This window comes from Pyxicephalus adspersus, chromosome Z, assembly GCF_032062135.1.
Source record: "Pyxicephalus adspersus chromosome Z, UCB_Pads_2.0, whole genome shotgun sequence".
NCBI classification, from domain to species: Eukaryota; Metazoa; Chordata; class Amphibia; order Anura; family Pyxicephalidae; genus Pyxicephalus; species Pyxicephalus adspersus.
In genome coordinates this window covers 81,851,826-81,864,657 of record NC_092871.1, presented here as the reverse complement: position 1 = coordinate 81,864,657, position 12,832 = coordinate 81,851,826, and the positions used below count along the sequence as shown (strand labels likewise).

The 12,832-nt window shown below is 39.7% G+C and overlaps 1 protein-coding gene across 1 annotated transcript in view; it reads right to left on the bottom strand.

Annotated features, from left to right (window-relative positions):
- Positions 1 to 12,602, bottom strand: part of SMC1A (structural maintenance of chromosomes 1A) — a 17,502-nt gene extending 4,900 nt beyond the window's left edge. The window contains exons 1-17 of the mRNA XM_072429532.1: positions 12,359 to 12,602; positions 11,743 to 11,931; positions 10,127 to 10,239; positions 9,799 to 10,002; positions 8,980 to 9,218; positions 7,776 to 8,034; positions 7,545 to 7,685; positions 7,369 to 7,451; positions 6,955 to 7,162; positions 6,060 to 6,245; positions 5,102 to 5,281; positions 4,302 to 4,448; positions 3,939 to 4,076; positions 3,684 to 3,800; positions 2,970 to 3,076; positions 2,544 to 2,685; positions 1,615 to 1,760 (exon numbers count right to left, since the gene is read on the bottom strand). Coding sequence (XP_072285633.1) covers positions 1,615 to 1,760; positions 2,544 to 2,685; positions 2,970 to 3,076; positions 3,684 to 3,800; positions 3,939 to 4,076; positions 4,302 to 4,448; positions 5,102 to 5,281; positions 6,060 to 6,245; positions 6,955 to 7,162; positions 7,369 to 7,451; positions 7,545 to 7,685; positions 7,776 to 8,034; positions 8,980 to 9,218; positions 9,799 to 10,002; positions 10,127 to 10,239; positions 11,743 to 11,931; positions 12,359 to 12,467 — 2,708 coding nt within the window. The 5' untranslated portion in view covers positions 12,468 to 12,602. The remainder of the gene's footprint in view (positions 1 to 1,614; positions 1,761 to 2,543; positions 2,686 to 2,969; positions 3,077 to 3,683; positions 3,801 to 3,938; positions 4,077 to 4,301; positions 4,449 to 5,101; positions 5,282 to 6,059; positions 6,246 to 6,954; positions 7,163 to 7,368; positions 7,452 to 7,544; positions 7,686 to 7,775; positions 8,035 to 8,979; positions 9,219 to 9,798; positions 10,003 to 10,126; positions 10,240 to 11,742; positions 11,932 to 12,358) is intronic.
- Between the last annotated feature and the right edge of the window lie 230 nt (positions 12,603 to 12,832).

The window sequence follows — 12,832 nt, the reverse complement described above, 5'->3', positions numbered from 1 at the left end:
ATCAGTGTCTAGTCCTTGGGTACAGTATATTGGGGCAGAACAACTTTGATTGATTTCTTACATCCTGGTAAACCCCATAAACAATTACCAAAAAAATCATGTGCCAATGAAGACAAGCCTCTCAAGCTAAACGCACTTACAAAAGCATAGGCTAGACCTGCCCCAACTTTTGTACACCTAAAGAACCCTAAAAAAAAAACTAAGAGAAACTAAACTAAAAACTATGAAAAAAAAAAAAAAAATAAACTCTTTACCGCAAGGCAGTCTGATCCATCTGGGGGTGTCCTGCAACGAGTCCCGCGTCATGCCGGAGTTCTTCTTGATCCTACGTCACCCGACCCAGGCGCGAGATCAGGAGACGTAGGATGGGAAAAAAAACTTGCCAATCTCACTGTACATGTGTGAGATTGGCAATTTTTCTTTTGTGCGAAAAGGCTCCTTTTGCACAAGCCCGATGCCCCATGCTCGAGCATGCACAGAAGGAGCACCCAAGAGGGTTCTTACGCTTCCATTCATTCCTATTAGGGGGTGGTGCTGCACCCTATTTTTTTCTTTTTTTTTTTTATTAAGGTGTTGCACCTACAAAAAAAAAAAAAAAAACAGAATTTTTACTTTACATAAAAGGGTTGTCTACCCTTTTATATAAAGTGAAATTTTTGAGCTTAGGTACACTTTAATAGGGATAGTTTAAAATATACTTAAAATATATAGATGTAATGAATACTAAACAAAATATATACTAAATCTCACAAACACTAAACCTGAATTGGTACGGAGGAGGAGAAAAAAAAAAAAAAACTGCATTGAGTATGTCGCTCATATGATGTGGAAGCCACCATGTTGTAAGGCGGTTTAGTATTTTAGGAAAACGCAACTCCTATACTTAAAACCTTGTCAGCATCTTTGTTCCACTTACCTTTCCCTGCAGAAAAAAATACAAACAGAGTGCATATTATCTGCTCAGCAGAGATGAATTAATGGTAGCTGCATGGGTGAAAATGATAGCCACTACAAATCCATTGCAACAGAGGCAGAATATTGGTTGGAAACCCTGCGTTAAGCTGTTTTTTCTTATTTTTATATTCTCTGCATTCTCCAGTTCTGAGGATAGCGGAGGTCCTGAAAGGGACTGAAGAATCCTCACACAATCTGATCACATTTTGTCAATGCAGATCCTCTGGGATCCGCTGGGAAAAGGAAGTAGCTAAAACTGGGTCTAAAAAAGTTGCTCCCAGCTTCTCTGATCAGGTAATTGAAAAATAATCTTGGTTACAGGGTAAGCTTATAAATCAGACTGCCTTCCCTTTCCATTATCAGAGATGAAGTGGTAAAGGTCTCCCTGGGCCTTCTGACATGGCAGCAAAACTTTACAGAGACTGCCAAGTATATGAGCTATTCTATAAACACTGAAATCCATAAAGTCTAATCATGCCTCTAATGTGGAACAACACTGAGCCAAAGTCTGGCTAAATGTTTTGTGTACCTTTCCCTCCAGACTGTGCTGGATCTATTTTGTTATCACAACTGCTGGTTTAGAGGATTGTTTATTAACCTCATTTATATACCTATTCCCTGCAAGTTTTCACTTTCAAATTTTAATTTAGGTGTACTAACTTGTTGGCACCCCCTAGCTTCTTCCGGATCTCTTCCATTTGATGGTTCTTGTCATTGACCTCAGACTTCTTAGCCAGGTGCTGGTTTTTCAGATCCTGCAGCTGAGCCATAGTCTCATCTATGATCTTCATGTGTCTTTGTTCCTCCTAGATGCAAAAACCATAAAATAAAACATTTGGTAATTAGGACATTTGTGTAATCTATTCACCCATGAAAGCAAAAGATAAGTCATGAGCAACTGCAAATTATTCAGCTTGGAACTCATGCAGGGCTGAGGACAATCCCCTACATGAAGGTGCTAGGTGCCTAAACCAGCGGTCCGCAAGGGGTACTAGCCAGAGCCGCGGACCATGTTCCCTGTACAAATCCAAGGCTCAGGGAAGTGGGTGGGCTGTGTCCCTGGACACAACCTGCCCATTCTCCTATCGCAGGTTCAAATCCGCTATGGGAGAGTGGGCGGAGTTGTGTAACTATGACATCACTACGGGAGAGATTTCTCCTCCTTTAATTGACACCCAGCTCTAGGCACATGAGCGGTCAGGAGCTGGTAATTTTAGTGGTTCGTGGGACCGAAAAGGTTCGCAACCACTGGCCTAAAATACTAACATAATAACAGTAGCATCCAGGTAAAATTACGACAGGAAAAACAGAATATGTTCAAAGCTTATTTCTCACAGATAGTTAGGAGGTGCTTTGGGTACTGCTTCCTCAATGCAGGTAACTATACTTCAAGAGTGGATGCTTCCAGCAGAGTAATGCTGATGGCTACCTATACTGAAAGACTGGAGGGCTTGTTACAAGCATGTGAGTGCTTAGTCAATGTGAAAGAGTACTGTAGTGGCAGCTAACAGAAGCCTAAGAAATGCATTGAGGCTGTAAATGTGAATATTGCCTAACCCCTAATGTCTTTCTGTTAATCTTAAAATTACCTTTTTCAGTTTTTCTATTTCATTTTCATCTTTCTTCACAGATTGCTCCCACTGCTGCACCTTCCCTTGATCCTCTTTTAGCTGGTTCTTTTCATAATCAAGCTGAATACCCAAACGGGTCTTTTGGTTCTCAAACTCCAACCTGTCAGTAGATAAAAATTATACGTTAATGGGCACTGAGATCAACAGATAACTGTGTTGTTAAAGAACTGCAAAGATTAAGTGTGTAACCATGGTAAATGTATCAGGAATGCATTAATTATGGGGTGGAAAATGCTCCCACCACAAAGACCACATGCAAAAGTTTTGAGTAGGAGACAGCCTTCATAATATTTCAATGCAATTCATTGGATGTGTGGAATAAAATACATCCTACACACAAGGCAAAGAGCTGTGTGTCCCTCTGCAACCAGTATGATAAAGTACCTCTTCTTTGCGATCTCGTTCTGTCTCTTAACCTTCTCTTCCTCAAACTCTCGGATGTTACGCACACCAATCTCCAGGCAGAACTCCTCAAACACCTCGTCTTCCACCTAAAAACATGAATTCAGGTTTATTTTAGGTCATACAAAAATTATCAATACAAAGTTTTGGGGTAAAGCAAAGCTTGTATATGTATTGAACAAAAAAGGTTGACTCTGTGTGTGAATAAAGTTTTGTTAACCAAAAGGTACTAGAAATACAAAGCAAGCAACTCTGGAAATATGATAACCTGAACAACCGGATTTAAATAATTTCAAAAATAACCAACAGGTTACAAAGCTTCAAGTACAAAAAGAAAGTCAAAGTTTAAAGATCACACCAACAGGAAATCAACACTGAAAGTGTCAAAACTTGTTCATTACAGTAGCCTTGGATTTATAGAACTCAAGCTACAAAGAATATCTCTAAAAGTATGTGCAGGAATCAAAATTTTAGTACAGGTGCTTTCTTGGCTATGAAGAGGCTTATTTTGTATTATAGTTGGGAATGGCAAGATCAAAAAAACTTAGTACTGTCTCTGAAGAGTAACAGCATTGTCTTCAAATTTTCAAAAGATGATCTAAGCACTCCTGGGTACGTCCAGAAGAACAATGTTGTGTCAAGTTTGAAGTCAACTGGTTTGGTAATACAAAGCAGATACATGATTTCATTACTCACCAAATTCATCTTCTCCTTTAAATCCTTCATCTCCCTTTCACGGCTCTGAATGATCCTTTTAATGTCATTGATACGTGGGTTGAAGTTGGCCAACTCACTTTCGAGTTTGGATTTTTCCTGAATAACAAACAGTTTTTATTCTCAACCCAACACGTAAAATGTTTCAATGATTTAATTGACAGCTGCAGCTTTTTTACTTTTACCCCCACCCATGCCAAAAAAAAAAAAAAATCTGAATATTGTGAAGGGTATTACCTGCATGTTCATTGCCAAGTGTCGGGTTTTGGTCTGCTCTAGATCACTCTGTGAATATTTAAGTCTCATTTGCAGACCGTGAGCTTGAGACTGGACTTGTCTTAGCTCAGCTTCCTTGCGCTTCGCTTTCATTTGCTCCTGGACAGGAAAAAAAAAAAAGAACCAAGCATGTTAGGTTGTTATCAAGTTATTCACTTGTATATGCATGCTAATTTTATTCACTCTACAATTAAAAGTTAAGGTTGATGTCTTTGCCACCTGCAGACACTCAGAAAATGGAATATGCTAGCAGTAACACACTCTCAAACTGCAAGGCATGGGCATCAACCACAGCAGGTAATGTACAAATCAAACAAAACTTACTTTAAGCTCTTCTGTTAAACGTTCTTTCTTTTCCTTGAGTTTATCCACTGCTTTCTCATCCCATCGCCTGGCTTTGGCTTTCAAATCACTGGCACCTCCAGAGATCACACCAGACTTCTGAAACAAAGTGCCGTCCAATGCAACTGTCTGCCAAACGAAAATTAAAGAATTGTTAGAAAACTTTATACTTTCCAAGTATAACATTTATTTATCCTTTATGTTCGAGTGGCTCTCCTGCAATCTCTTTGAAATCACTTCCTGTCTGCAAGAAATTCTTCACAGCAGGGTTTCCTGATGATGACAACAGACGACCATGCCTGTATCCGTCAGTATAGCCATCTCTAGTCTCCATAAGAAACCCACGTGACAAGAGTAGCAACACAGGAGCAAAGACAAGGACAGATATTTTTCCAAATAAAAATTACTAAAACACATGAACAATGTTGAAATAAACCTAAACTCACATACATAGTAAGTCAGGATTTGGGAAAATATCAACTGCAAGGAGCCAAGCGGCCATACTGGAGACTATTCCCAGGCCTTAAAGCTTTTAGTGTTCAGTGCTATTTAAAAATAATATCTGAAATTACATTAACACAATAAAGCTTTAATTAAATGTTATCAATTGGCTTTAAACATATTTAATAACACAGTAACATGAACATTTTGAAAAGCTAATAAAAGACAGTGAAGCATGCAGCTTACACAGATGTAACCTTTTTTCAAATTTAGGCTATACAATGAGATAAAGTTATGGTCTGTGAAATTATCACAAATAATTAATCCCATTGGCTTCTCACCTTGTGCCTCTGATGTCCTCCAAAAGCAATTCGGCGAGCATCCTCTACATTATCACAAACCAAAGCATTACCACAAGCATACTGCAAAGCCTTCTTGATGTGTGGGGGCTCATAGCGGATTACATCAATCACCAACTTTGCTCCTTTAAGCTCACGCAGCTTCTCATCTGTGGGTTTTACCTATACAGGAAAATGTAAAACAGGTTAAAATTCTGTAAAGCTTAATTAAACCTTTGCAATGTTCTCCCCTGCCCCACCACTTGGCACTTTTTGGGTGTTAACTGAAAAGTTGATTCACAATACAAGTAATGAAAAGATGATGGAAAAAATGGGACTAAGGGGTGGGCATTAGAAGGTTTGAAGAAAGTATAGGGTGCGGTAGAAAGCCGACAGAATTATCTAGGTTACTGGATTCTTATGGCAACAACTGGGAGCACTAAATTTATCCGTTACCCTAACCACCCGACTGGGGAGAACACTGCTTTTTTGACCATCAAAGCAACATGCCTGTACTTTGAATTAAATTCTTAAAGTAAACTTATACTAGGAAAATTCTAAAACGCTGACACTGCTTAACTCCTTCTGGATATAAGCTATGATATGGTAACTGCCTCCTGATCATTTTGTTTCAGTCACCTACCTAAAACAAGCCTGTGGCAATCAGCTAAAAACCAGAGCTGAATACTTCCCCTGCAAAGTCCAACAAATGCAAATGAATCCTGTTTGAAACATCCACAGATTGCTGTGAAGGTGTGTAGAATATACCTGCTTGCATTACACTAGAATGTTGCATGGGGTGTAGAATTACATTATTTCACCCCTGTCAATCAAGAATGGCCAAAGATTGAAACAATAAAAACAAGAAGGAAGAAGATGGAGGTGCCCATAATGGAACAGGATAAGTAAACTTAAAAATCGTTTAGTTCTGTTTAAAACATCTGAATAATGAAAAAAATACCTCCAAGTAATCCAGAGGAAGGAATGTTTCTGGCTCTCCTCGCTGCTCTTTAATATACTGGATGCAGTCTCTGCCAGTCTTCTCTGAATCAACAATGATGGCGTCCATGTTTTTTCCAAGCACTTTAGTGACAGCAATCTGGTACTTCTTCTGTGTAGGCTGACAGAGGTCAATCAGACGCCCATACTGAAGACAAAAAGAAGAGTTAGATGTCAGGCTTATACAAATCAGAAATAGGAAGCATTTACCACTTGTATAAATACAATTTGTGTTTGGTGGTTATCAGTAGATTAGGTACTCCTGGCAACCTATTTTAGAATTAGAATGCAGGAACAACAAACAATAATAAAAGTTATTAAAGGATAAGTTCACTTTTAGTAAACAAACGTTCAAGTTATGTCCAGTACTTGTTGCACATAGGCGCTGCATGATCCATTTAATGACATGTTGTGTGGCATTGGGCAGACACACACAGTAAAATACTGAAAGTGGTTTAGAAGGTAGCAGTTATTGAGAGGGGTGGGAAAGGAACAGGACAAGATTACTCAAAGTGAAGTTATCCTTTAACCTCCTTGCCGTTAAGCCCGACCTTCGTACGGGCTAAAAAAAGTTGCTCTTTTCGTTAAGCCCGAGATTTTCCGTACATTAAAATTATTTTTTTTTACATGATTGTGTGTTTCAAACATTTTTTATATTCATAATATCTACTAGAACCCTTGTTCGTACATATTTCTGTAAGTTACAGGTCTACTATTTAAAAAAAATTTTCATGAAAAACAGTGGATAACCTTTGGTACAGAAATCTAGACCTCAGTGTAACGCTCAGGTGGTTAATACTTTCTAAAACAGAATTGTCGTCAAGAAACCCTCTGTGTACCACAATAGATGCTCTTACCACAGAACCGGGATACAGCCTCTTGATGCTCTCCATTATTTCAGCTTTGCGTTGCTGTCTGCTGCTCTCCTGACGATCGATTCTGGCATCTCCCAACTGTTCCATTACTTGATTCAACTCCTTGTTGATTTCATCAATTCTCCTCTTAGCTAATTCCACCTCTTCTGTCAATGTCTCTTCAAGGTTTTTCTGTTCTTCCAGGGATTGCCTGCAAGGAGAGAGAGAGAGAGAGAGAGAGAGAGAGAGAGAAGCTATAAGTTCACAGACACCCTATAGTAAGAACATGCATGTCATCATGGGGGTTGTATATGCAAAGCCACTGTTACTTTTGTTTTCTTGCAGGGTAGGTAATGAGGACTTGGAACAGACTACTTTAAAAAATTAAGGAGAAAAAAGATGCAGATTGTTACATACTTGCTGGTAGCAATATATTCCTCCAATTTTTCAATTCTCTTCTGGTTTTCTTCTATTTCACGCAATTTCTGCTTGATTTTTGCCTAAATTATGAACATAAACAAAAATGAATACTTTATCTTTTAATGAAGTTTGGTATAGATTTGGTATATAAAGAGAAGTAGTAAATGTTTTACTTCAGTCTCCACTTTCTTCCTCTCCTCCAAATCTAAACGATCTTGGTCAGCCTTCTGATCGCGATTGAATTTTTCCAATTCCTGGGCAAGAGTGGCAGCCCTCTTGCTGGCTTCTTCTTTTAGGCGGTGGTATTTCTTAACCTAGAAGGGCAAAAAAGCCAGATATTTCAAAACTCAGTGAGACAAGCAGACTTGAAGCAAATGTCTAGTGCTTGTGGCAGTTTGCTGTACCTGGTTTTCCTCCAGTGTAAGATCTCTGCCTTGACTCTGACTCTCTTCCTCCATTCTCTCTTCAAATTCCTGCCTGGCCTTCTCCACAGCTTGCATCTCCTTCTCCAGTTCATCCATATCTGCTTTGCGCTTCTTATATTGCTTCTGAGCATTTTGAAGGGACTTTTTAGCTGCTTCCAACTTTTTGATCTTGTGAGAAGTGTTTTCTTTGGCTTTAATGTATTGAGGGCGCTTCTGATTCAGCTCAGCATCCTTCTCCCTAGTAAAAAAAAAAAAAAACATGATGCCTTTATAATTGAGACAAAACTGGAGTTGTTCCCAGAAATTAACTTTTGCTTTATAGAGTATAAATAAATGGAAATGCGGTAGCAGGTTGCCTATAGTGATGATTTTCTTTTGCATGAATCACCGGCATGACATGCATGCAAGGCACCATAGACCCAACAGTGGTCAAAACAACATACAATTCCTCCTGTATAAAAACACACCAACTTTAGAAAGATAACTACTGGCTGACATTTAGTAGGCTCCTAACTTTCCCTAAGTGATCTAACAACACTCTCTGCTGCACTGAAACCCCAAGCAGTGTTTTATTCCTGCTTGCTGGACTATGCAACACTTTATTAGAACATCATCCTAAAAAGTGAAAAGCGTTTTGTAGTTCAAAGGGAAGGAACCAAGAAGAGCTGACAACACTTCTGGGGTTTTAGTACAACCTAAGCAGTATTGTCAACTCACTAAAGGAAGTTAAAAGCTCATTTTATTTCTTGCAAGATTTTAGGGTCAGTTTATGTACTAGGAGCACTTCATAACATGTTGAAATATGCATATATTGCAAAGTTTTACTGAATTATGTTTTTTTTTCTTTACCTATTTGCGCAAAACATAAGCCAGTGACACAGACAGTGCGGCCCCAAAGCTAATGTGCAATAGTTAAGGATGTGCTGGGTAAGAGAGTAAATCTACCAGTTTGTGCCAGAGAGAGCAAGAACATTGCAGATCATTTACAGGGGATTCAAACTCTACTAGAGATCAAAAATCGAAAAACCAAAACAATTTAGAGAGCTAATGGGGACCATCCTCCAATACAATATAACAGGGAACAAAATAACCCAAAAATCACACCTCTATACAGAGAACATGAAATAAAGGAAAGTAAATCACTGTCAACTGCCTTGTTCATATACTACCAGGAATTACTTACTTTATTTCCTTCTCAATGGACTGCTGCTCTCTCATCATCTTCCCCAGCTCTTTCTTCTTGTCTTTCAGTTCCTCCTCGATCTTATCCATGTGCTTTTTGTCTTTGTCGATTTCCTTATTCTTGGTTCCCAGCTCTTTGTTTAGTTTCTCAATCTCAGACTCATTGTGGTACAGCTTAAACAGCTGTAACTGGACCTGTGTTCGAACCACTTCATCTTTCAATCGCTGATAACGCTCAGCCTGCAATAGAAGAAAGCAGAGTTACTTCACATGAGATAAAAAGGTGCATTTCATATTTGGTAACAATTTATGCCAAAACTTAAAAAAGGCAACAAAAAGGCAATGATATCACAACAAAAGCCTGAGTTGACAGCAGTAATGTCACAGTGGAAAAAGAATGGACTAAACCAAAATGAAACTAGCGGTGTACATGGTTCATGTGCAAGTATCCAGTACTGAAGACTAACATTGCAAGCCAATAGCATTGCAGCAGCTGAAATCTTGGAAAATAGGGAGATTTTACTATGGAACATTCTGTCAGGCCCAACAAGTAGACAAGAGTGCCCTAATTGTGGACAAAAAGATGCTAAATGGTTTAACCTGTACATACTTCAGTTCTGGGTGGGCATGAAATTTTAATAAAGAGGAAGCTCAAATACCACTGAGGCTGGAAAATAGATGTGGAACTGTTTAATGTGTAATTATCATTACTTAAAAAAAATGAAATTTTTGTTAATTTGCTATCATAAAAAATAGGACTTTTTTCATTAAAACAATGCATCAAATAAAACAGAAAAGACTTCTTTTGAAAAGCACGGACCTCCTCCTTCTCCTGTTTTGCTTCCTTTCTCTCTGCAGCAATGTTTTTCTTGCGGTGATAATTGAACTGTGTATCTTCCTCTGCTTTGACCATCTCCTTCTTGCATTTATCATATTCTGATGCCAGTTCTCCTGACCTGCTGATCTCTTCAAACAAAGCTGTTCGTTCCTTAGGATTCTTCATGGCAATAGATTCTACTGCCCCCTACAAGAACAGAATAAATGTAAATCTATGAAACACCAAATGAAAACTTCCAAACAATGTCCCTTCTATGAAACAGGTAAGGATAGTATATAATAAATTCAGTGCAAAGCATGTATCTACGTACCTGAAATACCAGAAAGTTTCTGGCTTTAATCAAAATCCCCAACTTCTCCAACTCATCACTGTATTCTGACAGCTGAACAACCTTGCTGTTGATTCTATATTCAGAAGATCCACCTAGGAGGAGAAATAAAAGGTGGTAAAAAGAAAGAAAAATGGCAAAAACATTGCAAATAAGGTTTTCATTGAAGTTAGGATAGGTATGAAACCTAAGTGTATACCCTCTACACCTCTCTCATTTCAGGGGTCAGTAAGATTGAATTTTAGGTGGGGATGTGTCTAGCCCTCTACGAATATAAAAGTTTGAAGCTAGAAGGTGTTTGCATACAATTTTCAGGCAGCTCCAGTGCAGCATTTGGAAATCAGGTAGCCATCATAACGTAGCCGGAGCATCCCAGCTATATAAAGCACCAGTTGATTCATATAACTTTACCATAAACCTGTCAGCAAAGGAACACTTGTATTTACCAAAAATCTGCTAGAAGACAACTGTGTATGCTTAACTTGTCTGTGGCCCATTTCTTAAAAAAGCCAATTCACTGCTTAACATCTATAACTGTCTGAATCAGCTCAATACCTGCTCATCCTGCCAGCTCTGACATACTGTAGTGATGTAAAAGCCTTCAAGAGAAACTTTATTGAGTGGCGGGGGTAGCAGGTATTTAAACTATGGCAAATCTATGAATACTTGCTGCAGCAGGAAAAGATGTACAGATGTAGCTTTTTCAGCAATGGTCTGCTGGAAAGGTAAGTAGTCTTCTTTTAGCGGCCACATTAGAATGCAAGCCCTTTTAATCTCCCTGGCGGTATGATTATTTTAGTATTTCTAAATGTCAAATCGGTACATTTCACTATTAAAAAATACTTATTTTATATTTTCTGTTCCCCAGCGCACGCACTCTTGACACATGTCCGGCAGGCATCTGCATCCCATGGCCTTGCGTCTCCAACATTCACACGCCAGGGATGCGAGGCCAGGGGAAACAGATTCTGGGCATCGCCAGGGGCACACAGATGCCTGGCCCGCATCCCTGGAGGACGCTGCGGGCTTGTGTGGACAAGGTAAACCCTCAATTTCACCCTGAGTGTGGCTAAGGGTCACCGCAACTTGTAATGAAATTTTACCCTGAGCCACACTCGGGATTACCACCAGGGGGGTTAAGGGACAGTTAGTGACATGACTAAGGATTTGGTAATATGTCAATTCTATATAAATACTGGGTAATAACATCTTCGAAAAGTTTCTGCACTTTAACATTTTATTTAGGGAAACGGTGAAGGCAGAGGAGTGGTAATTGGTTGTGTTGGAGAGTGTCATGTGACTAGGACAAACGCATAGCAAAGGAAGGAAAGACTATGTAAAAAAAGTGGTATTGTTTTTTTAAATTTTTAAAAATAGAAATAAAAAAGAGGAAACTTTTTAAAGAGACAGCATGATAGGGCCTCTTTAATACAAGTATGCTTTAGAAAAAAAAAGTTAATATTTTTTATCAGGCTGACATTGGGAGGAGCAAAGGAAAGAATGGGACATTCAGGCAAGTGTGCAGAGATTGCAATGAAGCAGAGAACGGTTGCTACCGCTGCACTCAGCGCTTTCTCCAGGTAGAACTGACATCTTACCAATAATATGTCTTGAAAAAACTTTCTCCACTCCGTTATCTTCCTGGTACACCATGCTGACAAAGGCACGGTTAGCAGCAGGTTTCCCCACTGGCGCTCCATGAATAAGGTCTCGAAGGGTCTTCACTCTCAAGTTACTCGTCTTCTCACCCAGCACAAAGCTGATGGCATCCATAAGGTTGGACTTACCTTAAAAAAAAATAAAAAAATAATTTATTATATACCACAGGAATAACCTTTTCTATGCTTAATTTTTCCACAAACACAAATCATTGAAAAGCCCAAATATTTCAGGTTTTCTATAAGCAAAGGCCCTGAAGAATAAATAAATAGTCGATAACATTTTCTTTTATGTTGACATTCATGAAATGATGTTTTGCAAACTGATAAAGAAAGTACTTCAGTATAAAATACACTCCTTTCATCGGATATAAACTGCGACCTCTCCCCCTTCTCCACTAATATTGTCTGTCATAAAAGGAAGTCATATGGGGGCCCACCCTGACCCCCCCATACTTGCACTCCACTCCCCCTGTCCCCCCCCCATAACTGCACCCCTCTCCCCCTGACCCCCCTGCCCTCCCCCCCAACCTGCACTCCTCTCCTCCAGACTCACCCGATCCATTGGGGCCGATGATGGCGGTGAAGCGGCGGAAGGGTCCTATAATCTGCCGCCCCTTGTACGATTTGAAATTTTCAATCTCTATCAGCTTCAGAAAGCCCATGGCGGCGACAACTCTGGTCCCCAATCTTTAGAAGGAAAAAAATCTCTGGCAGCCAACACGGTCCTCTACCGAGCACCCAGGCCCGGATACCGCCAATTCCCCGCTGCCTACGTCACTCCCACAGAGCCCACAGGAACGTCATCATTCTGCATCCAAACAAAGGGGCGGCGCACAGACAGGAAGGGTTGTGTACCTCGGCACGTTACAGGCGGGGGGCGGACACTTCCGAATCTATGCAAAACAGCACGTATATTGGGCGGGGCCAGAATAGGAATAGAAAATAGACCGGGCTTTTGCACATCCTGTACACGGACCTTATGTTGCCCTCTAGTGGTCAGGTTCGGTATTTGGATAGGAAATGTACT